General features: G+C 40.9%; 1 protein-coding gene across 4 annotated transcripts; it reads right to left on the reverse strand.

Moving 5' to 3' along the window:
- bbx (BBX high mobility group box domain containing) lies at positions 1-25749 on the reverse strand. Of its 4 annotated transcripts, none has more exons than XM_083693183.1 (17): positions 25646-25749; positions 23561-23642; positions 18099-18270; positions 17281-17544; positions 16487-16691; positions 16273-16340; positions 11376-11456; positions 10999-11076; positions 10640-10720; positions 8723-8803; positions 7640-8495; positions 7277-7409; positions 5419-5570; positions 5106-5195; positions 4480-4671; positions 4026-4221; positions 1-3451 (listed from the first exon to the last, which is right to left on the reverse strand). In XM_083693183.1, the coding sequence occupies exons 3-17, from the start codon at positions 18255-18257 to the stop codon at positions 3373-3375; spliced, it is 2715 nt and encodes a 904-aa protein (XP_083549309.1). In that variant the 5' UTR covers positions 18258-18270; positions 23561-23642; positions 25646-25749; the 3' UTR covers positions 1-3372. The 4 variants fall into 4 exon arrangements, with proteins under 4 accessions (XP_083549309.1, XP_083549306.1, XP_083549308.1 ...); XM_083693180.1 differs by having other exon boundaries at positions 4480-4674; XM_083693182.1 differs by lacking the exon at positions 25646-25749 and adding an exon at positions 25027-25276 and having other exon boundaries at positions 4480-4674.
- Between the last annotated feature and the right edge of the window lie 1949 nt (positions 25750-27698).

Consider the following 27698-nt stretch of genomic DNA (forward strand, 5'->3'; position numbering starts at 1 on the left):
AGTTCTCAGCACAGCAGCTGTCTCCTTATGAGGACTGTAGGTTGTAACAAACTATTCACCTGTGGAAACAGTCCACCATCACATACACACACAGAAGAGTCAAGACTGAATTGGAATTAGAAAAATACAGGTACAAAATCGTTTACATTCAAGAGACAGTACTAGCACAAAAGCATATCATCTATTATCATTTAGATAACTAATATAGGAATTTTAGCTTTATAGAGGCATCATCTAGATAGAAAAAGTGGAGGGTGATAAGTTATGGCTGTTACGAATATGTGTGGGTATTGTGTGTACGACTTGATTCTAAAATGCTCAAATTAGTTTAAAATACATCATTTCATGGAATATCTGTTGAATTCTTAAAATTGACCTCAAGATATGGAGGAAAGCCAAAATCTCTTGGAATGAGAGTTGTGTGAAATGGGGGATAAATCAAATTTTTAAGATCATGATGTCATTTTGGTTTGTTTGGGTCATAAGGTGCAAGTATTGTCTATTAAAAGAGGCATTGAAAGGTGCCAGCACATTGTACACCATTCCCACTCAGGCAAGGAAACCTATGAGATATATAGGATTAGTTGTGCTGATATAATACATGTGTTACCTGAAGATCTATACACCAAGAAAATGCAGTGCAACTGCTTTGCTAACTTTCCTTTTCAATAGATTTCCATTTAAAGACAACTTTCCCTTTTCTTTGGCAAATGTCTGTAAAATCACTTGTTACAAGCACATACATCTTCACTCTTTTTGGGGAAGACAACTTCTTAATCTCTGTAAAAGAAACCACTGATATCCATCAGTGGAAGAACTATAATAGTTTACTGCTCAGATGACTTAACTCATCTTAACATTTTTTTTCTCTACAAATTGGAGAAAAAAAAAAAATATATATAGATTTTTTTTATTGAAAGCTTTGTTTCAAGCTTTCAGCTAAAAACAAATTGGGATTTATTCGTTAACCATCAGCTTAGGGATCAATTAACAAATTCAGGGACGAAGGTCAGCATTGCTGGTAACCCTACACGTGAAGCCCAATCAATTTGTTTTTCTGTTTGAACAACTAGAAGACCTACATCAGCAACATATTTCACATTGTAGCAATCATAATTCCTTGGCAAAGACTAAATACCACCATTGGACAAATAGGAGTGGAGTGATCATTCTAAAGTTCTTGTGATGCCTCACAAGCACAGGTCAGACAGCCCAGAAATGTCAACACAGCTGCTTTAAGAATACTAACTCCCACAAGCGGAAAACAAAATACTCATCTAGAAGCGGTGCATTACATCTCAGTGCTCATTTGCCTAATAGGTAAGCATTGATGCATTAATTTGTGTATGAGCTTTTTTCAAAAACAGTCTTAATCCAGTAAACTACACCTCAGGATAGACCACTGAGGTTGGAAAACAAAGAAAAAGGAGAGAACATTTTAGAAACTATTTAAAAACATTATCATAATGCACACAACACTTTTAAGTGAAGGAGAAATAGAGTCAAATATAAAAAGGTAAACGTCAAAGCAAAAAGGAGAAAAGTGTGATTGAATCCAAAATCTAAGAAAGAGCATTGGTCAACTGAGAGACAAAATAGTACTTTCATGATGGTAACTTCATAGTGGACATATCGGTAAGGACATAACCTCGGAACTAACAAGAAATATTAGTCCATCACACGCGGGTTGAGGAAGCCTGAGAGAGCTCCTTCTATCAGATTAACTGTCACCCGGAGAGGATGAAGGAATCATAGCTTCACTACAGACATCAGCTTCCCCCACCACTACAGCTCACACACTGTAAACAGAATAATGAATGCAACATCTGGACATGGAATGGAGGCTAGCCTGTTCCACCTTTAGAACATGCAATAATGGAAAAAAACTAAAAACATTGCGCATTAAAAGCAAGGACAATTCGCTTATTGAAATACAAATATGTTCAAACATAAACATTGATTATTCTGATTGCCTAAGAGTGGACCATTACTTGGCATAAGAATCTCAAAGGCCAATAGGACACAAAACAAAGGGAAACACATAATTATTAGACTCAGAAAAGTAACATCGAAAAAGCTCTCTTACTTTAACTAAAATTAGTGCAGTGTCTGTGTTAAAAAAAAAAACTCTTAGGAAACTAGTAGCACACATTTGGATTAGCCTTTTAGATGCTACGCGGACTGTGGTAAGATCAAGTATTGACACAAAATGCATTTCATCATTCAAGTATATTCAAACAGATGTAAGAATCATGTGAATGGTTGTGTATGGGATGGGGATCAGAGAAGAGCAAAGGTTATGGTACAGTAAGGGTTGGGGCGGTAGGGTTAAGGCTACGGAAAACTGCCCATTCTGTCAGTACTTCTTTCTCATCACATTGAGCCACATTGAAACTGACCCAACTGCCAGGTACAACTGGCAGCTTAAGACAGTCAATATTGTAGGATACACTATTTCTGAGGCATAGAAAGCCCAATATATTAATATCCTACCAACCGAAGGCCTCTCATCTAAATGCAAGAGGCTCAATGTGTTGATTTCAGACCAACTGTATGGGTTCTAAAGGCCATTGTAGCAGTTGCTAAGTAGGTAGGGAGAGGTTAAAGTGAATTCTGAAATACATGACCTTGAGGTCTTAGTTCTTGAATGTGATTTGAACGTGCGTGGTCTGAAAGTTAAATGTTTAATAATTATGCTGCATCTCTAGAACAAAACAAAAAATAGGCAAATCAAAATAAGGGTACCATCTCAAACACAATATAAGCCTTCCTGTCACAAGGATCATCTGCCCAGGCTGTGTCAGTTTGGGTTTGAGCAGGAATGAATGCAAGGAAGCCACAAGATTAGACTTATCCTTACATCGAGGTATAGTAGGTGGAGGGGACTTTGCGACAAAGTGCGTGTGGGGAAAAGGGAACACTGTGTTCTCTTACAAGTGGAAAAAACAGGTGTTGTAGATGTTTTTTTTCCCCCAAATGCAATTTATGTTTGCAAAACTTGACCTTAAAATGGCGTATATCGGACAAAGGTACTCGCTAAACATATCAGAACCATCCCTACGGAGAGGGAAGCCATGCTCCGGGGGGATCTGCCTGGTTCTTAACAGGTTCCTCTAGGTAGGGGCTTCTGAGGGAAGAGGGACAAGGCTTCCTCCTCCTGCCAAAAGAAGGGTTCAGTAGAACACTGAGAAGGTTGGGTTGGTCTCTTTCCCCTCGGACCAGAGCTCAACCTAATTCATCTCAGAAAGGGAGGGATCTGTCCACAAGTCCCATTTAATCTCCTTCTTCCAAGACAGGGTTTGACATTTGAGGAAAGTTAAACGCACACGCCAGTGTCCATTTTGTTGCTCTCAAGGAGGGGGCCGATTCACTTCACTGGTCAGCACAGGAGATGAGCACAGGGGTCTGGGCCATGTCCTTCTTCTGGCTTTCACCAATGTCACGCTGGCCTCTAAGAAAGAAGAAAGAGCGGAGGAAATCTTACTGGCATGTTGTCTCTACCTTTTCAAATGATTGAAGATCATTTAGAAAACATTTAAAAAAAAAAGTTGTTAAATGGTTGGGAAGGCAGAGCATTGTCAATATCATAATTAAACCTGCAGGCATTGAGTGAAGTGCAATCTCGGATCCCAGAATCTTATCTCTCGATTGAGATTCTGGGGGTGAAGGAAGTAAAAAGTAGGGACGGAAGTTAGCAGCAAGACCCGGCGAAGACTCTCCTCTACTGTCCGTGCTCTTGTTTACAACCAGATTTGCACGCGCAGCATGAAATGAATTAGCTGAAGATGTTTTCAAGGTCATAATTTTGCCGGCAAGCAGTGTGCATTAAATTATATTAGAAATTACATGTAAAAAATCCCCAACTCCATTTGAAGTGTCTCCTCAACTCCTCTCTACTTGTTGATAGAATCTGTGGCACTGGTAAAATTCACAGAATGCAACCGCCTCCTCCACATTACATTACATTGTGAGATTCTCAATTTAAATGGACTGACTTGGTGAGACTAAGTGTTTCTGTTTGTTACCTGTGAATGTTCTCCATGGCTGCCACCTCGGCAAGGGCAGCCAGGCTGAAGAAGGTAGGCATGTCTTCAGGTGTGCTGCTGCTCCTGTCTGCCTCCTCTGGTCTGGGGGCATTATGGCACCCTTTTTCATTGCATAAAGTCTCTTGGGATAATGGCTTTTCATCCTGCTCCTGGGTCTGGTCCCTAGCTTTGTCCTCTGTGGTGAAAACAAAGCACAGAGGATACCATGAAGATACTGCCTTTTCCTTTCCTTTAAAATGACCCCATAGACTGCTAATATCATGATATTATAATTAATTAACAATACTAATTCAATACTAGTCCTTCATCTCTATGATAGCCTCTTTAACCTCTTTTTTGAAAAATAGGAATCATTCTAAAAATACAAAAATCTGAATGCTACAGTTTATTCAAGTCTACAGCAAAACAGGTAGTTGGATGAGGACCCACTCACCCTCAGCTGGGGAGACCCTGCCGTCTGCTGAGCGCACCAGGTGGGTGATCTTGCTCTTCCTGGCCTTCCTCTTCTGGCTGCCCACCAGCATCTCAGCGCTGCAGGCGGCCTGAGCCTCCAGGCTCAGTGTGGCACAGGGGGCACTGGACTTGGCCTTGGCAGTGGAGTCCAAAATGGGGGAGTCACTCCGCACTACTGAGGAAAGATGAGACAACATGGGGCCATCTGGTTGATGTGGATGGGGAGGGCCTTATAATATGAATATATGAGTATTGAGTCACGGCATATAAGGGTTTTGTGCTATTGTATTTTAATCTCAATGAGCTGAATGAATTTATGTTATGACTAAAAGGTGCAAGTTTTCCAGTTCACATTGCTTAAAGTTATAGGTGTCCTTATGTAGAATACTGGCTATCTCTATATTGACCTCTTGGAGTTGGAAAACACAACTATTGGTTAAAAAATAAATCAAGTCCAGCACCCACTGTGCTACGCCCTATACATGGTACAACTTACTGTGACTCTCATAATTGTAATTTGTCCAGGTTCCTGAACCACATGATATCATGCCAAGAACATTCACCACTGGACACACAACAAAAATACACAACGATACTCTAATTCACCTTTGTCCACAGTACTGGGCTTCTCCTTTTTGTGCTTGTACTTGCTAACAATCTTGTGGAATAAAGTCTTTTTCTGAGATGGAGATGAACCTGATATAACACAAACAAAGAAACAAACAAAAAAAGAAACAAGAGCATGGTAATGCTATGTTAAATGGTAACAATGTCTTCGTCATGAGAGAGAAAGAAGTACTTTCTGAAAGGCAAGAACTAAGAAGAGTGGTATGAGGCATGGGTGAGATGGGCGATTGCTGCGGTAATAAAAACACTGTTTAAACACTGAGTGAACATTATAATAATGTTGTCCTCTTACCCTTGCTTGGTTTAGGGGGCTCATCCGGTCCGGTGACACTGTCTGTTTTCTTCTTCTTTGTAACAGTGCTGCTCTTCTTGTCGAATGTCAGAGGACTGTACTGTGGCAGACTGTTAAACTTCTTCTCAAACTCCTCCTCCAGTTTCCCCAAACTGCATATGAGGAGGAGATACACAGGGACAGTATAATACAGTTTTGAATTTTGATGATGTGAAACATGATCAAAACATGAATTTAAATGTAGATTTCAGCACAATAAATGTACTAATACTTTTCTCAAGCCTAAAGCATACATATGATAGAGAGACATACAGGTGTGAGAGGAGTTGGATTAGAATGTATGTTATCTGAATGAATTGGGATCTATGACAATGCTGACTCAACATAATATGGCTAGTATCTCAATAAAGGAACTAAATATTCCAAAACTGTCTAGGTGAATCGACCACAGCAAAGGCACAGTGCCCTGCGTAAGTATTTGGACAGTGAATCATTTTTCACTACACTTCAAAAGTTTGGATTCATACAATTAATATGGGGTTAAAGTACAGATTGTCAGCTTTCATCATAGGGTATTTGTATAAATATTGGTTTCACCATTTAGAAACAAAAGCACTTTTTATATATATCCCCCCTATTTCAGGGCACCAAAAGTATTTGGTCAATTGGCTTGACTTGATTGGCTTGATTAGTCAGGTGTGTTCTGTTGCATCATTTGTGCAGGCATAAGAGAGCTGTCAATGTCTAGTCTTTGAGTCTAGAGTTTGCTATTGGTGTCTTTCAACATGACAGAAAAGAGGTGTCAATGAAAGACAAGGAAGCCATTATGAGGCTGAAAAAACGATCAGAGAAATTGCCCAAATCTTAGGCTTACCACAATAGTTTGGTACATCATTAGAAAGAAAGAAAGCACTAGCGAGTTCAGATATCGCAAACGGCCTAGTAGGCCAAGGAAGACCTCTACAGTAGATGACCGAAGAATGTTCAGCACAATTAAGAAACTAGGAAAGGAGATAGGGCTGGATGTGTCAAAGACAACCATCTGCAGAAGACTTCACCAGCAGAACTACAGAGATGCAAGGCACTAGTTAGCTTCAAAAACAGGATTACCAGGTTACAGTTTGCCTAAAAGTACCTAAAAGAGCCTGAAGAGTTATTGAAGAGCAAGAGGAAAGTGTGGAGAAAAATAGGAAATGCCCAAGATCCACAACATACCACCTCATCTGTGAAACATGGTGGAGGAGGTGTTATTGCTTGGGCATGTCACTGGAGTTTCAGGGCAGAAACGTAGAAAGTTATTGACTGACCAAGTCAATCTCCAGATTTAAATCCAATTGAACATGCATTTAATTTGCTGAAGATGAGAGTTAAGGCAAAAAGACCTAAAAACAAAAAAGATGAAGAAGAGATCTGGCAAAGCATTACCAGAGAAAATACCCAGCATCTAGCGGGGTCAATAGGTCGCAGACTTCAGGCAGTTATTGCATACAAAGGATATGCAACCAAATACTAAACATGATTGCTTAATTTGGACATAATATTAATCTGTCCAAATGCCCTGAAATATAGGGGGACTGTATAATAAGTGTTGTTGTTTCTAAATGGTGAAACCAATATTTAAACAAATAACCTAATATAAAAGCTGACAATCTGTACCTCATATTAATTGTTTCATTTCAAATTCAAACTTTTGGATTATTGAGCGCCAAAAGAAGAAAAAATGCTTCACTGTCCAAATACTGATGCACTGTACGAGTGAGATCATGTTCATTTGTATTTTGGGTGAAATCCAAACAGTCCACAGCACTGTGCCATTGTATTGACTAATATCAGATACAGAGGATTCTATGAGGCTCACCCAGGAGCTGACTCATCTTTGGATTTTGACTTCTTCAGCTTTTTGGGGTTGTTGGGTCCCGTCTGTGAGAAAGCCCAGCTCTCATCAGTCCAGCCCGCTTCATTGTCAGATGCACGAAAAGAGCCCCTTTTACCTATGATAAAAACAAAACACATCACACACACACACACATACACATACACACACACGTCAGAAGAGACAACCAGTGAAAGCATATAGGAAGACATACAACAAATCATACAACTCTACCGACTGAAACAAGAATTTGCAGAGAACGAAAATATTACAAATGTGTGCGCTAAATAATCATTGCGGAGAGAGGAGTTACAAAGAGTCATTATGCGGACAGTTACTAGTGCATACCTCGGTCTACGTTGGCCCTCAGTGAGGTTAGCATTCCTTCGGACACCAGGGTCTTGTACAGAGCCCCTTTACAGCTCCTCTCCGACTTTCTGGACCCAGAGCCCTCTGCACTGGCCTCTGTGTCCCTCTCCCTGTCCCTCTCCTCGCCTTTGTGCTTGATATGCGGGGGGCTTGGAGGGGCGGCAAGCTCTTTTATGTTCCCAGGCTCTGGGCTGCCGATACTGGCTTCGTCTGCTTCGCTCTTGGGACTGGGTGGGGTCAGTTCCACCTCCATGTCCACTGTTGATGGCTCTGGGTGCTCACAGTCCTCATCTTCCTCCATCTCCCCCTCTAGTTCTTCTTTAGTCTTGAGGGGCTTCTTGGCTTTGGGCTTGATGTTCTTTTTGGGCGAGCCGGGGTCGCCGGGACTGGCGCGATCGCCGATAGCGGAGCGAACCTTCTTCTTGAATGTCTCCTCCATGTCTCCCCAGGCACCCTTTGCCACAGCCTCGATGGTGTAGAGGACGCTGTCCATCTCTGACTCAGACGACTGTCGCTTCTTGATGGTCTTTTTGGGTGAGCCAGGGCTCTTGTCCTTGTCCCCTGCTTTGGGCACCTCTCTCAGCCCGTCTTTCTTCTTCTTCTTCTTCTTTTTCACATTTGTGGTTTGGCTACTGGGAGTTGGGGGACTTGTTTCAGTAGGGGTGGAGGAGGAGGAGGAGGCGGGGGGAGAAGAGAGAAGAAGATCATGGGCGTCCTCAGTCTCCTCCTTGACTATGGTCTTGGTTTTGACGTGTAGTGTGCAAGTCGCAGAGGTATCATCTTGTGGCTGTGAGGCTGCTGTCTCAATCTTCCCTGCCTCGGAGGCCAAACACATCTATACAAAACAGCATCAAAAATACATTGTTTAACACTTCCTTCATAAGTGCCTTTGTCAATTGTGTAGTAAACCTATATAAGAATGGTTTAGGCTTTGCAAATGCATTAGTTAATGAATGCATTCATGTTAACTATTGCATTAATACATGTTAATTCATGCACCCTTACTGTTACCCTTAATTCAACTAGATGGCAAGGTTATTTTCTTGAAAGGGCCTTCATTACCTCAGCGAGCTGGAAAAGAGCGGATTGCCCGCACTGCTTTCCCTCTGGCACAGCAGACTGGGCTGTGACTGAGGAAATCTCCTTTTTATACACAACAGAGAAAAAACAAGACAACAATTCACTTCTATGCATCACCAAGCCAAATATGCTCCCAGAAACAAGGCTCCTCTCAAAATTGCAACAGTATCATCATGACAAGTATTAACTAAATGGGTTTGGGTTGAAATTTACAACAGAGAGATTGCCTCAGTCAAATAAATGACTACTTCTATCAACCAATACTTGAAAGGTAAAGCATGTAGTTTTGTGCTTTGTGTAAAAGGGTTAGATAATATATAATATGTATAATATAATATGTGAATATTCCACAGACTCCTTTTCATTCATTTTTTTTATTATTATTTGTTTGGGGCTCAGAACTTAACGTCAGCATGTGCATGTTCACATACGCGGTCAGGGTTGCTTTCTACGACGTAACATTATGTATGTACTGTATTATGTTTTAATCTGGGAATGGGAAATATATGCTTTTATCGAATCTTCACTTTCAGAGAAGATCGACAAGCTAGCTAGTAAGCTAAGGGTCACAAATGTTCGCAAATGTTCTTGATTACCGCCACTGGCCGTTTATAGCGCCCCAACTTGCTTCCGCTAAACACTATAACCGTGTGCAAAGCCCGTTTTGGTAATTCTGGGTCACCGCAAAGATATAGGCGGGACAGTAAATGGGAGTTTTTGGTGGACGTGTCAAGGGGACTTGGCATATTCAAACACCTACAGTAGGCCGAAGTTTAGAGCCAAGCCGCTGCTGAGTTTTTTGGGGGGTTTATTCACCTTGTCAGAACCACCACCAGGAGGCATTGTTGAGCATGATGGATATCTTTACAGTGTGTTTACAAACATTGCCGCCTGATAATTACGTGGAGAGTAGCTTATAGCAGCTTTAGCAGTTGTTGTTTCCATTTGGATATAATGTTACTCAGTTGATTGCGCGCATTTCAGCAGTAGGCTACTGTATATGGACAGCACACTCACAAAGCAAAGAGCACAGTTTGTGTCATTCATTCTCTGCTCTGGAAATGATTGAAATGAGACCTTTCATGAATCAGTAAAAATTGTTTACATGCCATGTGCAATTAGAGAATAAAACAAAGAAACAGCTCTGATCAAGAGAGCGTTGCATACATTTGTCAGTATGTCAGTCTAATCTGATCAAAAGAAAACCCTTCACTTTTCATCCTATATTGGTTGAATGTATTGATTTTAGTCTAATCTATGTCCAATAAGAGCATTCATTCCATATTATAATAACCTCCTTATTGAAATGAAAATGAGAGGATTTTAATCTAATATCTTATTGAAATTTAATGTGTATTTTATTCAAATGTATTTGTTACTTCTACTACATTGAGAATGTAGGTGTAATGGGCAGGGTTGTTTTCTATGACCGAGTGCAGGGGAGCCCGATCACAGCCCGCTGATGTGTCCTTTTTGTTTGTGTCCCATGTCAACCAGAATAAACCCTGACCCCCTGACCTTCAGCAATGACTCCTTGTTCATGACCCGTGCCAGAACACAACGCACAACAACACCCATAGGTGCAGCACACCGGCAACACTTTGCTGGGCTCTTTGGCAACGTAAATATGCTAGGTTTTCTCAGCGGCAAACAGCTGCATATTCTTGTAAACAAACAAAACGGAAAATAGGTATATGTAATATGTCAAGCCCAGTGCTTTACCATGATACCATATTTTAGAAAGCACTTTGTTTGGACCAAAACAGTCCTCTTTACTGGTTGTTCTTTATCATTCCTTGATCGCTACCGTTTTATCATGGCCATTTAGCACTATTTTATAGCTTAAATCTACATACTTGACCTAGAACTATAACAGTTATGTATATTTGCACACTGTACCTCTGCCAGATGAAATAGAGGAGACTTGACGCTGCCCTTAGGTACGTCAGGCACTCTCTTCAGTGAGGTCCCAGATGACATCTGAGGTTAAACAGTATGAGATTAATCGGTATAGCTCAGCTGTGTTCTATTAAGGTTTGGTTATGTTGGTGTTGACTCCAATTTCAAGTTTCAGACTCTGAGGCCACAACATATGAAAACAAGGCAGTGAATATTTCTGGTAAAGTAGTGTATTTTCATTCCTCATCAATCAAACCTCGACTTGGCATGATTATCACCTGAGTGTTTACAGTCCAATAAAATCAAACTGAATAAATACTGTATGTGGTCACAAATATCATGATGCAGAGAATACCCACTTCTGCCTGGTCTCCCTGAACAGGCTTCCCCTCACCAGCTGTGTCTGCTAAACTGGGCTGAGGAGTGCTGGAAGAGTTCTGGGAAGGGACACACAATTGAGGGTTAGCTGACCTATTTCAACAGGAATGAGCCCCACTTCCTTTTCCCTATTGCTGCCTCAAGTATTAGGCAGACTGTGGCTGCAACCTCAAAAGTATTCAGTTTCACCATTTCAATGAATTGAATAGTTCAGTTAAATCAGTAAATCAAGCAATTCCTAAATCATCATCAGCTACATAAAAGCTTTCAGGGGGCCTAAGGGAGATAGATTGTCGCTGTTGTTACTGTTATGTAGCTGGTGTAAGTATGGTGGCCCTCCCTTTCCAGGTGGTGTTACCTCAGCAAGTTGGAAGAAGGAGGATTTTCCAGGGTGCTTAGCAACATCTGTGCCTCCAGACTGTGAGGAGCTGGAGGAAATCTGTGGGGGTTAAAGTTCACATATAAAACACGTTCACAGAGCAGAGCCAATGAAAAATACACCATGTTCAGCCTATCATTCCAAGAGTACATGTCAAGTTCTCAACCATTACATGACAGGTCCTGGTGAGCAACTTTCAGGCTTTTGTTCCATTTCAGCACCAGCATGCTTGATTCAGTTAATCAATGGTCATGGTGGAATACATTCTTAAATGATTATTTGAAGCATGCATGTTATTGCTGGGCTCCATTGGGAGGCCTAAATACCCAGTAGCTCTACAGGATCTGAGTTAGAGAATCCTGTGGTGGGGACAAGAACATTAACTTCCATTTTGTAGCATGCAAGACATGCATGTGCTCTCCAGAGCAATGTTGGCATTGTGTCACTTATGACTCACACGTGGGTCACTTCTTCACAGACATAACTATCTATGTGGTCTAAAATGTGGTGGTGGCAGCAGACACTTGGTTATGGGGATACACAATTGTCATAGCTGTCTGTTTTTTTATGTCAAAATGTTAACCCAAATGCCCCTACACTGCACCGATTATGCATTACAGATGGAGTTTAACTAATTCGTATCCTATTAAATTTTAGATTTCAGAGAGCAATGACGAATAATGATTGTTACTCTGAAACATTTGCTCTTCCTTGCTTCCCTTTCAGCATGCAAAATATACATTTAAAGAAACATGTTTTGATAGATTCAGATCGGAAGATGAGAAAAAAAGAGAAGAAAAAACATACCAAATAATCATAATCAGTGCCCTGCGTAAGAAATGGGACAGTGAAACATTTTTTCTTCTTTTGGCTCTATACTCCAAAAGTTTGGATTTTAAATCAAACAATTATTATGGAGCAGAGATTCTCAGAGTATAGTTTAGGGTATTTGTGTAAATATTAGTTTCTCCATTTATAAATGACAACACTTTTTATACATAGTTCCCCTATTTCAGGGCACCAAAAGTAATGGGACAATTGGCGAGAGGTGTTTCTGGTAAGTCAGGTGTGTTACGTCACATAATTTATGCAGGCATAAAAGAGCTGTCAATGTCTAGTATTGATTCAAGACTTTGCGGTTGCCTTTGGAGTCTGCCTTTTGTAAGGGCCGAAGGAAGAGGTGTCAATGAAAGTTAAGGAAGCCATTTTTAGGCTGAAACATAGCCAAAACCTTAGGCTTTCCAAAATCAACAGTTTGGAACATCATTAAAAAGAAAAAGAAAAAAGCTCTGGTGAGCTCAGCTATCGCAAACAGGCTGGTAGTTCAAGAAAGACTTCCACAGTGGATGACCAAAGAAAGCTCACCATAATTAAGAAAAACCCCCAAACAACTGTCCCACATATCAAGAACACTCTCCAGGAAGTAGGTGTGAATGTGTCGGAGACTAACATCTGCAGAACACGTCACCAGCCGAACTACAGAGGTTCCACTGCAAGTTGCAAACCACTAGTTATCAATGGCATTATCATCAGTGAGGAATGACAGATTTGCGCTTGGGGGAAATCAATGTTCTAATGACTTGGCAGTATGTTGGTGGTCTATTTGTAATTTGGAAATTCTAACAATGCTAAAATGTAAATAAAATAAAAATAGGGGAGAGAGATATATAGTAGAGCGTGTGTCTAAACCAAAAGGGCAGTGCATTTTCTTGTGTGCCGGTGAAATACAGAAATACCTCATGTACAGAAGTATTCAGACCCTTTGCTATGACACTTTTAAAATGAGCTAAAATGCAAAAATGTCATCAACAAATCACTCAATAAGTTGAATTGAGTCCATCTTAATGCAAGGATAATAGTTCATGTAATTTTGGAATGAATATCTTTGTTTTTATAGGGTCTCTGATTTCCATAGGAATCAATTACACACTACCAACTCAGCAAATTTCATAATTTTTCTCTTGATCCTGACAAACTCCCCAGTCCCTGCCAGTGACAAACATACCCATAACTTGATGCAGCTACCACTATTCTTCACACGAGAAATGGTGCGGAAACTGCATTGCATGTACTGGATTTGGACCAGTACAGAACTTAATGCAGAACTTGTGCTTAGGATCGTTGTCCTGTTGGAAGGTGAACATTCACTCCAGTCTGAGGTCCTGAGTGCTCTGGAGCAGGTTTTCATCAAGGATCTCTGTATTTTGCTCCATTCATCTTTCCCTCGATCCTGACTAGTCTCCCAGTTCATGCCGCTCAAAAACATCCCCACAGCATGATGCTGCCACCACCATGCTTCAACGTAGGGATGGTATTGGCCAGGTGATGAGTGGTGCCTGGTTTCCTCCAGACTTGACACTTGGCATTCAGGCCATAGAGTTCAATCTTGGTTTCATCAGACCACAGAATCTTGTTTCTCTGGGTCTGAGATTCCATTAGGTGCCTTTTGGCAAACTCCAAGCGGGCTGTCATTTGCTTTTTACTGAGGAGTGGCTTCCGTCTGGCCACTCTACCATAAAGGCCTGATTGGTGGAGTGCTGTAGAGATGTTTGTCCTTCTGGAAGGTTCTCCCATCTCCACAGAAGAACTCTGGAGCTCTGTCAGAGTGACCATTGGGTTCTTGGTCACCTCCCTGACGATATCCCTTCTCCCCCTATTGCTCAGTTTGGCCGGGCGGCCAGCTCGGCCAGGAAGAGTCTTGGTGGTTCCAAACTCCTTCCATTTCAGAATGATGGAGGTTACTGTGTTCTTGGGGACCTTCAATACTGCAGACATTTTTTTGTACCCTTCCCCAGATCTGTGCCTCGACACAACCCTGTCTTGGAGATCTACAGACAATTCCTTCGACCTCATGGCCTGGTTTTTGCTCTAACATGCACTGTCAACTGTGGGACCTTATATAGACAGGTGTGTGCCGTTACAAATCATGTCCAATCAATTGAATTTACCACAGGTGGACTCCGATCAAGGATCAATCTCAAGGATGATCAATGGAAACAGGATGCACCTGAGGTCAATTTCGAGTGTCATAGCAAAGGGTCTGAATACTTATGTAAATGTGATATCAGTTTTTTATTTTTAATAAATTAGCAATCATTTCTAAAAACCTGTTTTCACTTTGTCATTATGGGGTATTGTGTATAGATTGTTCAGGAAAATAATGAATTGAATCCATTTTTGAATAAGGCTGTAACATCACAAAATGTGGAAAAGGTTAAGGGGTCTGAATACATTGTACATGAGGTATTTCTGTATTTCAATTTTAATCAATTTACTGAAATTTCAAAAAATGTGTTTTCGCTTTGTCATTCTGGGGTATTGTGTGTGGATTGATGGCAAATTCTTTAAATTTAATCCATTTTAAAGGGCACTGTATGTATGTATATATTTATATACACACACACACACACATATATTTTTATATACACACACACACACACACACACACACACTTTATTAAGTACACCTTGCTAGTACCGGGTTGGACCCCCTTTTGCCTTCAGAACTGCCTTAATTCTTTGTGGCATAGATTCAACAAGGTGCTGGAAACATTCCTCAGAGATTTTGGTCCATATTGACATGACAGCATCATTGCTGCAGATTTGTCGGCTGTACATCCATGGTGCGAATCTCCCGTTCCACCACATCCCAAAGGTGCTCTATTGGATTGAGATCTGGTGACTGTAGAGGCCATTGGAGTACAGTGAACTCATTGTCATGTTCAAGAAACCAGTTTGAGATGATGAGCTTTGTGACATGGCACGTTATCCTGCTAGAAGTAGCCATCAGAAGATGGGTACACTGGTCATAAAGGGATGGACATGGTCAGCAACAATACTTAGCCAGGGTGTGGCGTTTAAACAATGCTCAATTGGTACTAAGGGGCCCAAAGTGTGCCAAGAAAATATCTCCCACACCATTAGATATTTGAGTTAACAAGCCGTTGAACAGGTGTACGTAATAAAGTGGCCGGTGAGTGTGTGTGTGTGTGTGTGTGTGTGTATATATATATATATATATATCTGTAATATAAGAACTTATTCCTCTTGGAGCTGTTATTGTGAATCATCAGTCACACATTTGATAGGCTTACTGTATGCACAATGCACTACATATTACAATGCAAAATGCACTCCTATACCTGTCTCTGTCACACAATATGGAATTTCTCCAACCAGAAAATAATTTTTCCTGTTAATTCAGAAAGTCTACAATTAATATTAGCTCACAAATTAGGCAAGCGAAAACGCAGATATGAGCTACTGTTTCACAACAAGCCCATCCATTAGAATTTCTCAACTATGCCTCCTGGTGGTTGTATTGCTGAGGTGAAATACCTCAAATAAAATCTGTGGAAAAAGGCCAGTTGACTGTCACGGTACCTCCGCGATACCGTCGTTCAACCATGAACCTGTGAAACACTGACCTTCTGTACCGCCCACACAAGTTCATCCACTTATATTATTTTTGCAGGGCCACTGAAACACTTGAGCAACATATTCTATGTTGACAGAATATTGGCAGTTGATTGGCAGTTATCAATAGATTATAATGTGTGTATTAAAAGTAGTTTTTAAGTTAAAAAGCAGCTGATAATGAGTTGGTAGTTGGCTTCTTGGCTCCTCACTTGTGGAACACACAGGCACTAGTTTTAGCAGTACATTGAGCAGTAACACTGGTGAACTGACAACACCGCTGTATCGATAACACCGGTGAACCTACATAAATTCTTTCAGTTTGATAACCTTAGGTTTTGACACCGTGGTTTACTGCAGAACCGGTGCACTGTGACATCCCTAGCCTGAACACAGACTTAGGTCCCCTGATGAAGAATGGATTCATTACAGCACAGTACTTAGTAGCTACTGTAACATACCTCTCTGGCAGTAAGAGCATGTTCCCCAGCCAACAATAGCATGCTTAGCCCCCCCATCTTCGTGGGATCTGAGGAGGTACAAAAATGGAGGCAAATTAAGAAAAAGTCTGCCATTGACATTCATTTGCATTAATTCAATGTCAGCAATACAGAGACACGACTGTCAAATCATACTAGTTGTTTTATAACAATGTGCCACATCGCTGCCACGCACCTGCCATGGCAAAGTTAAGCTGTGGTGTGCTGTCGGTCTTGGGCATTTTTTTGGAGGTGGCACAGTCCTTGGGAGAGTTGGAAGGGAAAGACCAGACTTTTTTGCGAGCGTTGCCAACGGTGTAGCAGGAAGGGCTCTTGACTGGCTTGTTGGTTGTCGGGCACCACTTGTAGCCTGGATTGGCCTTCATGAAGGCATCCTTGTACTAAAAGGCAGCAGAGAGCAGGACATATGAGTTTAACAGAAAAAGGAAAGGAACAACAAAAAGGTCTAACACCTACTCAAGCAAAATGCAGCATATGCAAAATACAAAATTCAGATAACCACACATTAATCATTTGGGGGATGTTTTTACACATACTTCAGCCACACACTAACAGCCAAAGCCTGACTTGATCCATATCACATTTAAATATCTGGCATAAATCATGCATTCATGTCAATGGCATGATAGTCACAAAAAGCTAAACATAATAAGCAGCAATATATAACACGTACAGTAACAGTGAAAGCTGATAAGTCAGCCAACAGGTACAGTGCATTATTACTTATTAATAATTTGTAAGTTAGTTAGATATAAGAATGTATGAGCCTTTAGAATCTGTAATCATCAATGCCATAATATGTTATTATCTTTCTATTTTTGGAAATTTTCCGATGGAATAAAAATGGCTGATATCAAATCAGGATGATCATGACATGGTACTAACAAACTATGTTTATAAATACTCAAATACAATATAAACTCATCATGATGCTTAGCAACATTTCCAGTGTGAGGCTACGGTTCTCACCTCCTTGGCCATGTCCGTATACTTCTGCTTCTCTTTCGGCTCCAGCACAGCCCACCAGTCGGCCAGGATCTTGGTGGCCCCGCGGTTGTCCAGCCGGGGGTGCTCCTGCCGCACTAGGGAGCGGTGGCGCTTGCAGAACAGCAGGAAGGCATTCATGGGCCGACGGGCCCGTTGCTCTGATGAGTCCTCCTCCCCTCCCACCCCCTCCATTGGGCCTCCACACTGCACCTCTGGGCCCCGGCTCTCCCTGCACAGCAGAGGCACCTGAGGGCAGATATATCATGAATATCAACAATATATACTATATATTGAGAACTAGCTTTTATTTCAAGGCGTAAAAGTGGGACCAAATTTGCATAATAATTTTTAAGCTCTAAGGACCTTTTTCCTACTCTGGAGGGATTGATAATTACAGCCCTAGATAGAGACATCAGTCTTTTCTTCCAATCATATAAATGTTTGAACATGATCAGAAACAATTGCTCAGTGAGGGGGTTCCAGTCCTATTTCTGTATCATCACATATGCCTTGTCCTGGAGAGTGCAGAGTCTATCACCATAGCCAGGAGGGGGGAAAGTGCTGAGGCTGACATTTTTTTAAGGAGTGGGAGGTCACTTCATAATATACAGAACACTAACAATAGACTGTCGTAAATGTATCATTGAGCTACAGTATAGTTCAGTTAGAGCATGACAAGAGACAGGTTACTGAAGATTTGGAATGTATGTATTTTTTAAATGTTTGTCCCTTTAACAACCCTTTATATACAGTAGCCCCAACTACACACAAATATAATGCTCACAAATGCTGACACCCACCTTATCCAGTTCCTCCTCATCCTCCTCCTCTTCCTCTTCAGAGAAGTCTAGGGCCTTCTTGGAGAGCAGCGGGTGCCACTGCAGACACTTGCGCTTGGGGCGCTTGCCGCTCACCTCTCCCTCCACAGGTGGCTCCTTACCCCTTCCTCCACCCTTCATGGCGCTGCTGAGCCTGAGAAAGAGATAGACGGTCACAATTTCCTCACAGGCTGCTTCTCAAATTACACTCAATTTCCCATATAACTCACTACTATACCAGCACTACCCAAAAGTACTTCAGTATGGGCAGAATCCTAACTCCAGTGAAGCACACTTAGCCACGCCCAGATTTCTAACCTGGAGTGCTTAACACAATGGCCTCCACAGGTGCCCACGACCGTCATGTGACACTTTATAATCAACATTTTTGTGAAACCAATGGCCCCATCCTTTCCTGTTTTTAACATGTTAGTGTTGTTACAATTTCAAAATCTGGAAGCATTTTCATGCCTACCATACCTTATACTCATAGCAGACACCTCCAAGTCACGTAGTGAGGCGCGATTAGCACCTGTTGTTTGTGCTTCACCCTCGATTTACCCTCATAATAGTAAATTGAGACTGACCTTATAGTTATGAATGGCTTACCTATTTCAACCATAATGGCTATCAGCAACATTCGCAGAAAGACAATAGCTTTTATTTGCATGACCGTGATTACATGTGAATAGAAGCGTGCACACAGCGTCCGAAGAGACACCCTTCATCACACCCTGATGAAGGCATGGATCAAATAATTAGAGGTGGATTTATTTTTTTAATTTACGTGATATAAGCAGTCAGTCAGCTCAAGTGAGATCTAATCAGTGTGTCTAATTCACAATGGCAGGAAAGAGATCTGATCTGAAGGCAGCGTTGGAGTGGCTACAGAATGTTGACGGTGATTCGGACCCTGATGAAATGACTGATGAAATGCCTGCTACCATCACTTATGATAGTGATGATTACAGTGATACCGATTCTAACTACGAGCCTGATCCTCAGACGCCTCAGGCTCCATGCAAAAAACCCAGAATGGAACTGACTCAGCCGGTGTCACCACCAGCCATGGTGCGGCAGGAGACTGGGAAGGATGGGACAGTTTGGAAAGAACAGCCTGCAGGCAACAACGCAGCAGGTAGAATGGCATCACACAATGTCATTACAGAGAGGCCAGGGCCTATAGCTCACACAAGTGGAAAAATCCACAGTGCACTCGACAGTTTCCATTGTTTATTTGACATGGGGATGTTGCAACAAATCAGAGACCGTACTGTTGCTGAGACGCACCGGAGCCAATACATAGGACCTGTCTGTTGATGAACTGAAAGCGTTAATTTGTCTCCTACTTCCGCAGAGCCTTTGGCACAAGGGCCATGGAATTGGAGAGCTTCTGGAGAGCTGACCACAGAATGCCTATCTTCCCAGAGACTATGCCACGGAACAGTTTTGTAAAATTATGCGGTTCCTCTGCTTTGATGATAAGGACTTGCCCACCTCACAGACATTTGGAACACTTTTGTGCGTAACTCGCTTGCTTGTTATAAGCCAGAAGACAACATCACTGTTCTTTCCAACAAAAGCTTGGTGCTGCTTTACGCAGTATATGGCTAACAAGCCCAACAAGTTTGGCCAAAAGTTTTGGTTAACAGCCGACGTGGGCACCAAATACATGCTGAATGGATTTCCATACCTGGTGAAAGATGCATCTTGGCCAGCGGGATAGAGTGTGTCTGAGAATGTCGTGATCAAACCTCTCTTGTATCAACGCGCACATTTTGTACAAGCAATGCATGAACAAGAAAATAAGCAGGAGGGAGTTCATGTTTCGTCTGGCAAGGGAGCTAAGGGAAAACTTCATGAGGGCCAGGAAAGCAGCACCACGGCCTCCGATTGTTCAAACTCATCAAACCCAGCCTGGTGCACTCCAGCCTGCACCCCTGCTCGCAAAGAGACAATGTAAGTTGGACAGATGCACACGGAAACAAAACCCGAGACACGTGTAATGTGCAAACGACTTGTCTGTGGACCTTGCACAAAGAAACATCCGAAGCTTTGTTTTGAATGCTAAAATTGGGAGCATAACAGCCGACAGATTTGGCTGTGGACTTTACTAACACATTTGCGTAAAGGTGCATAGGCGCTGAAAGAAGAAGCGATTTTGTATACACTTTAATTTCTTTAACTTTAACAAATGACTGGTGTATAGACCTTCTTGCATAGATGTACACTTATATTTAATTACAATGTCATTATTGCTTCACATTTGTGTTATTTTTTTTTTTATACCTTTTATCAAGCATTCGCCTTTGCACATTTGCCCACTGGTTGAAACACTTGTTTACTGTTTTATTCATAAAAAAACACTTATTCAGTTTCTTATTGTACCTACACGATGTAGAAATAAAATCGATTACATTGATGAAATTGTGGCTTGTTTTCCTTACATTTACACCAATTATGTTTGTCATTATGTTATATTCAATATGTAGCTCTTTAAAATACAAAATGTGAAATTCTAATGATTCTTAAGTCCTGACTAAACACAACCAGTGCATTATTTTTGCATGGTATTGATCTAATTCAATGATTACACCAAAAACACTAACGTCAAACAATGGACGTCCCATGTCGTTGTTGGTAAATTATGAGGGGTCGGAGGTTCTAGTGTTAAGTGCCCATAATGAGAAATACACGTTTGAAGAGGAGTTTGACTAAAATGTGGGTGTGTCCAATACATTTCCAAGCTAAGCGAATCCTAAACCCATATTTACGCACAATTTGTTGTGTGGCTTCTACTCTAACAAAACGGTGGAATAAATGATATTATGTAGAATCACGTCTTATTAAACCAATTGTGAAGATGAATGATAGAAGGACATTTTCAGGCTTGGGCCATTGGAATGATGACATATCTTGATAAACTATTGAAAGAAAATGCAGGTTATGCATAGTCCTTAGATAACATATTATCATTAATAAGGAGGTGAAATACATGACGTATTGTGATTATCATCACCTGTTATTTGTAAGTGTGTCTATTTAATTGGTCAACAACATTCTGTAAATGTATATAAAAACCACCTGTTCTGTCTATGTACACTATACAGTGTATAGCCACGATGTGCCCTGCTTTACATGTCACGTTTTTTTAGGGATTGGGAGAGGCGCTGGAGACGTGATGTCCCCAGGGGTGAGATGGTGTTCAGGCCTTGTTTGAACATAATCCTATCAGATGACCTTGACAAATTCCTTGCTGGGATGTTAAGGCACACCAAACACCTTCATCCAATTCCGCAGTACACCCGCTGAAAAAAAGTGCATAAAAGCTGGGTTCCACAGTGTTACTGGTTTCCCTAACATTCTTGGGGCCATTGATTGTACCCATGTGGGCATAAGGGCACCTTCTGTGGATGAGCACATATATCGGAATCGCAAAAGGTTCCACAGCAAGTGGTGTGAGACATTGATATGTATATTCAATCGATATAGCCTAATAGATCAGGAGGTATGAAACAGTTCATAGCCAATTTGTGAGGCCACTATATCACCAAACGGAATCACTGAAAATGTTAAGTTATGATGAACTGCCATCATTGCTTTACAATCACTTTGTGGATTTCCATGGCATGGGGGTTCAATCCGTACATTTCATCAGAACAAAATTCAGTAGGCCCATTTTAAGAGAATCGAGTTGGGAATTATTTGCCTACACACACTTATAAGCATTCAAGCAGAGCTGAAAATTATTTCTCAATGATGGCATTGGATTCACTACATTTTATGGCACAATAAGAGTATTCTTAATTAAAAGGTGTGTGTGAATTATTGGGGAAGCCAAGATTTTGCATGTGAAAAACCAGTTGGAATAAAATCTTTTTGTTAAATTATATGTTTTTGTTGGCCATCTGGAAAGTTTGGATTCCAGCCTATATGAGGAATAGGGTGCCATTTGAAATTTTACCACAATTTCAGCCTTGTTGTTGTTTTGATTGTGACAACTTTGTCAAAAAGCAGTATTCAAATATATGACTGACTATTGATTGAATTCCAAAGGGCCAACTTTTGAAGCCTGTCTCTTTCAGACAAGACAGGGCAAGAGGTCATGAAAAAAGGGTGATAATATACAAGCCTATAGGGGAGAAGTTAACCTGTACTGCTCCTGCTGTACGAGTAGATTTCAAATTTCAAAGATTGCTATCAAAGCGCCCCCAATCATGCTACGCAATGGGTTGACCACTAAGATAACAACTGTGCTCGCATTAGAGTAAAGTTAGTTTTTCCACTCCTAGCAAAGCCTTATCACACATGCTACACCCAGATTGTTAAAACGTACTTTTGCAATACAGTCAGACACAAATAATTGACATTGTATGCATCTTCTGAATAATCATAAATGATGATAGATCTTACACTGAATTCACACACAATATGAAAATCCACAATAAAAGCTTTATCTGTAGAGTTTAGCCCACCTCTGAACTATCAATTCACAAATATATGCTGCATCCCTGTTGTAAATTCAGGCATTTCAGTGACTTGACATCCCAGTCTATGGCCACTATGCCACACACACACACACACACACGCACACGCACACGCACACGCACAAATATCCATCAATAATGTATCATTACGAATGCATCATGACATTTGTAAAGGTTGATAAAGTTTCATAAGTAACTATAAAGGCAAGTCTTAAAATACTTTGCTGCATGAGAACTGTGAATTACTTTATAGGGCTGTTTTAAAATAAGCTGTAAGCAAGTGTCAACTACAACAAACATATTTAGTGGCAAAAACATTATTTCCTATTTCTATTATTTGCAATAACAATTTAACAAATTACATGATGCAGAATCATTTTAGTTTTTTCAGAAACAAATTACAGAATCATTCATTCAAATTTCTTCTTGTTGCAAGAAAGCATGTTGATTTTGAAATGCAGTAACCGGTAGTAGACTACTGTTTTAGTTTCAGATGGTTTCATTGTTGTGGAGGAAATGAATCCACACAATCCTGTACAAGATGAATCATGTTTCTGAGTTTTGCTGGAAACCTGTTATCTGCAAATTATTGAATTGAAAACACTAAGACACAGCTGGTGTGCAGGCTTGCTGCAAATATTGAATCCTCGGATTGCTCAAATGTGTGTAATGTATAACGTATGTAAACACATTCAAATCGTATAGGCTACACTATTGTTGCCAATAGTAGCTGTCTATTTTGTTGTCACTGTTTTACACAATTAGGCACAACTGTAAAAGCTGCCATCAAACCTGCTCTAAAAACAAGTCTACTGATGAAATGTAATGTTGAAATGAGACCATGTAGGCTACTTCAGAGGATTTAAATGACTGATACCATGAGCAATTGTTAAAAAAAACAAATAAACAAAGACCCCTTCAATTTGTTGATATGAGATGGATTGGTGGCATACTTACTTAGGTACAGACTATGGAAATGCTGTATCTGAATGATGAAGATGAATCTGTCAGTCAGGCTTTGTCATGCGATGATGATGACCTATAAAATACAAGACACTGCTCTCAGTCAAGCGATACATTTGCAATGGTTGGTTTATGCACCAAACCACCAAAGAGTAGCATTCGTCTGGTGTATTCTTCAGCAAACATAACATGCTTATTTGCCACCACTAAAATGTGACGGTGAACTTTAAAACATTTGTTCGACGTACAGCTCCCAAAGTGATCAAGCCTAAAACAATACGGGACATTTTTGTGTAGATTCCAATTTTGCTCAGACCATAGGACACGACTAGTCTTGGAAAAAAACAGGAACGTAGGCATATGACAAGCAATGACCATATAGTATATAATAAAAAAGACTCAAAATCAGGTAGATGCAGTTCAATAGCGTCGATTTAGCTATTGCAGCAAGGAGGTTGTTTTCAGGTGAGACGGGTGCAACCCGATTGGGCTGCCATGGTCGGAATTATCAAGTGTCGCAAGTAAAGCCGTGATGAACATTCTATGGGCAAATACATGATTCATGAACAAATATTTTGTTTATCTACCCCGCTATCCTGCCAATCACTAAGCTCAAATGTGCATCTTCGTGCAAAATGTCGATGTAGGGTCTCACAAGACAGACAGCAAACGAGAGTCCATCTTGCTTTGGGGAAAATGAACTATAAATCTCACTCATGTCAAACCCAAATGCATTCATTGACAAAGGCATCCCCTTGGACAAATCGGCACCTTTCATTACTTAAACTAGGGATTTTCCGTTCAGACATTTGCAGCAATACATTTAGTGGGCATGATCTACATTTCCTACCAGTTACTAGGAATAAAAGTAGCTTAGCTTGCTAGCTCTCAATCGCGAATCTCTCCAGCCCGCTGAACGTGTCATAGGCTGAACATGCAATGGTTCCAAAAGCCCACGCAAGCCACTTCGTGAGAAACATAGAATCCTAAACTTAACTTTGTTTGATGTGTTTCGCGCAATCCAACGATGTCATCATTCGTTAGTAACAATGTTGCCGTGCATTACATGGGGGAAGTGCTCATACCGTTTCTCAGAGGAAAGCAAATACTCTCGCTATGCCATGTCGTACATGTTGTCTCAGGCTTTTGCAGAGTAGTTTTTTTTTTTTTTTTTTTTTTTTTTTAACAGATCAGTGACATAAAATGAATCCCAGATGACATTGAAAGCTTTAATTTACAATATAAACCACACGTTTACAAATAGAAGCTCGTGTAGGATAAACACATTCAAGAAAAACCAAAAGCACCATGCAGACTGTACTTCCAGAGCGGCGATATAACTGGTACAAATCTCATACTGGATGACTGAGTGTTTTTTGGAAAACGGCTCTAGGATTTTGTTTAGGGATAAAATACCAACAAGTTCTCTGTCATGACGGTATTCTAAGATCAAAACATACCTCTGATATCCAACTCGAATGCCAGGGCCCTCTCATCCCCAGCAGCGTCCACCTTAAAACTTATTGACACATCATAACAGTCCTGCACTGGCTGTACAATAACACAAATGGGAACACTTCTTCACCGGATGAATGCCACCGTCAACGCGAGATGTATGACAGCAACCCGAAATCAGTAATTAACTATAAAAATGCGCGAATTCGGTCAAAATTAGAGAAATGTCCAGTTACATTACGTTGCAGTACTTTCGTTTTCCTCGACAAAATTTCTCATCTTGTCTAATCTACCCTCCCCCCGTTCGCGTAAAGTGTTCTATGGGCTTGCGAAGCCTTGTGCAGTATGATGTTCATAGCCAAGCACTGACTGGCCTATAGCCGTGTCATCACCACTCAGATTCTGGCCTCAGCGCACACACATCTAAAACAAACTTTATTTTTGCAAAGCCGTTTTTAGATCAGGTCACTGAAGTGACGTAATTAGAGTGATAAACTGATGATTGCATTTAAACAGAAAGCCACTGTTTGTGTACTTCATATAGCTTCCTGGGTGTTGTGTACTGGGGGATCGGAGAAGTGTTCAGAAAATTAAGTGTAACAGTCAAAGTATGCCAGCACTCACCCGCAACAGGCCATCCAGTGAATTTAAAGATATATGGTGTGGTGCCCCAATTGAGCCAGTGTACACTTCTTTCAACCTATCTTATGTGTTTCTCTGATCAGAACAGTTTTTGCAACATGTACTGTACATGAGTGAAAATATCCTTATCATGTAAGCCTGTTCGTGATTGGACGTTTGCTTGAGAGACAGCCCAAGTAACCACACAGAGAGAACATTACAGTTGAGTATTGTTCCGAGACGGCAAGACGAATACAACGTCTTAATAACATTCAGGACATTTACTGTTACTCTGTACAATACCAGGTGGGGGGAAGAGCAAGTCAAATGTTCACCAAATTATCAGGAAGCATACAGTGAAATCAAGGTGACATCACATCAATTACTTTATGAGACACGATACAAAGGCAACATCAATGGAAAGAAAAGGACATCATACATTGGTTCATATTGTGGATAGCCCACGATATATAAAGGGAGGTCAGTTGACATACAATAGTTTATATTAAAATACATGTAGGCCTATGTCACGTTCATGGAAGTAATTTGTGTCAGCAGATCAATTATATCATCATATCATGGATGGCACTTGGATTTTGCAAAATGTGTATGGAAAGTCATAACCTGTCATTTCAACAGCATGATACCGCTACTTTCTTTGGTAAGCTGAGGGATGGGTCTAGGAAAATGAAGGCAACCCACTCTCACGTTCATAGATGGATGCAAGCAGTGACAGTTCATGACAAATGTGATCATATTGTTTGTTTACAATGGCTGAAATGGCAACAACAGCACAAACAATGGAGTACAACCTTATGAAAAGGTGAACCTTGATCTCCAGGCTTCCTCTCACATTTGTCCAAAAGTTTGGAGACCTTTGAAATCATCATCCATTAACATTTGGATGAGTTTCTTCATCATGATTCAGAAAAAAATAAACGCTTTTCATTAATTATAACATGTGGTACTTTAAACGAGCATGTTCCTTATGAGCGGGCTTAGACACACTTAATCACAGTTGAATTGCAAAAGTTTCTAAGCTTGCATGATAGTGAGCAATTACCTGGCCCTCCAATGCTGAAGAGGCGCTCCACAGCTGCAGATGATGCTGGCTGGGACATGCAGGTGCAACCTGACTGGGATGAAACCGTGTCTCCCGCTCATCAAACTCCAGCCTTATTTATTTAACCCTTATTTACCCAGTTCAGTCTCATGATAATACATATTTTTCAAGAGAAACCTGGTCCAAGACAGCGGCAGGGGGGAACAATGTTGTGGTCAAATTACAAACAAACACACATACATTGCAAACAATTGATAGACACACCAAATGACAATCGCAGTCCTCAGTTACATGTGAGTCAACCATGTTGACTGGTTCTGATGCTAGTTTGAAGCATGGATTTTGGTACATCGTCTTCTACACCTTCTTTAGTACACCTGTTTTTTAGAAGCTTGTCATTACAAGGCTGTGCATGGTAGAGCAATGACTAAGATGGTCAGTACGTTTTCCTTCTGTTCAGGTGATACCCAAAACTGTAGAAATCAATTTTACAACCCTAACCCTGGCAGAGAAGCAACAGTGCAAATAACATGAAACAAAGCTCTCCTCTCTTATGCATGGGATGATGTAGCTGGTTGTGAATGTCAAATTCTTGCACATCCGGTAAGCAGAACTTAACAAAGATGCCACATGGAGGCAGTAGCGGACTGGCCATCTGGAGCACCGGGAGAATTCCCGGATGGGCCAGTCGATCTGTGGGCTGCAGGGCTGGTGAGCGACGCGATCTGTAGGCTTCATGCAACACTTGTTTCTCAAGCAACTGAAGAGACTGTGCCTGGAAGAGAAAAGTAAAGTGGGTGAGAAGAGGAGGAGAACACTTGGGAATGAGACCAACACCTTCACCAAAAAGAAAGCTACTAAACTGCTCCAAGGCCTGTCTTTCAATGCCAACCTTAAAAGGGCCATGGACCGCAAAAAGCAGGCCTAAATTATAGATTACTGTTCATCACATACAGTACATCTGTCCTCTCCTAATTCAATTATCACTCTCCC

The sequence above is a fragment of the Argentina silus genome (assembly GCF_951799395.1).
Source record: "Argentina silus genome assembly, chromosome: 2".
In the NCBI taxonomy this organism is placed as follows: domain Eukaryota; kingdom Metazoa; phylum Chordata; class Actinopteri; order Argentiniformes; family Argentinidae; genus Argentina; species Argentina silus.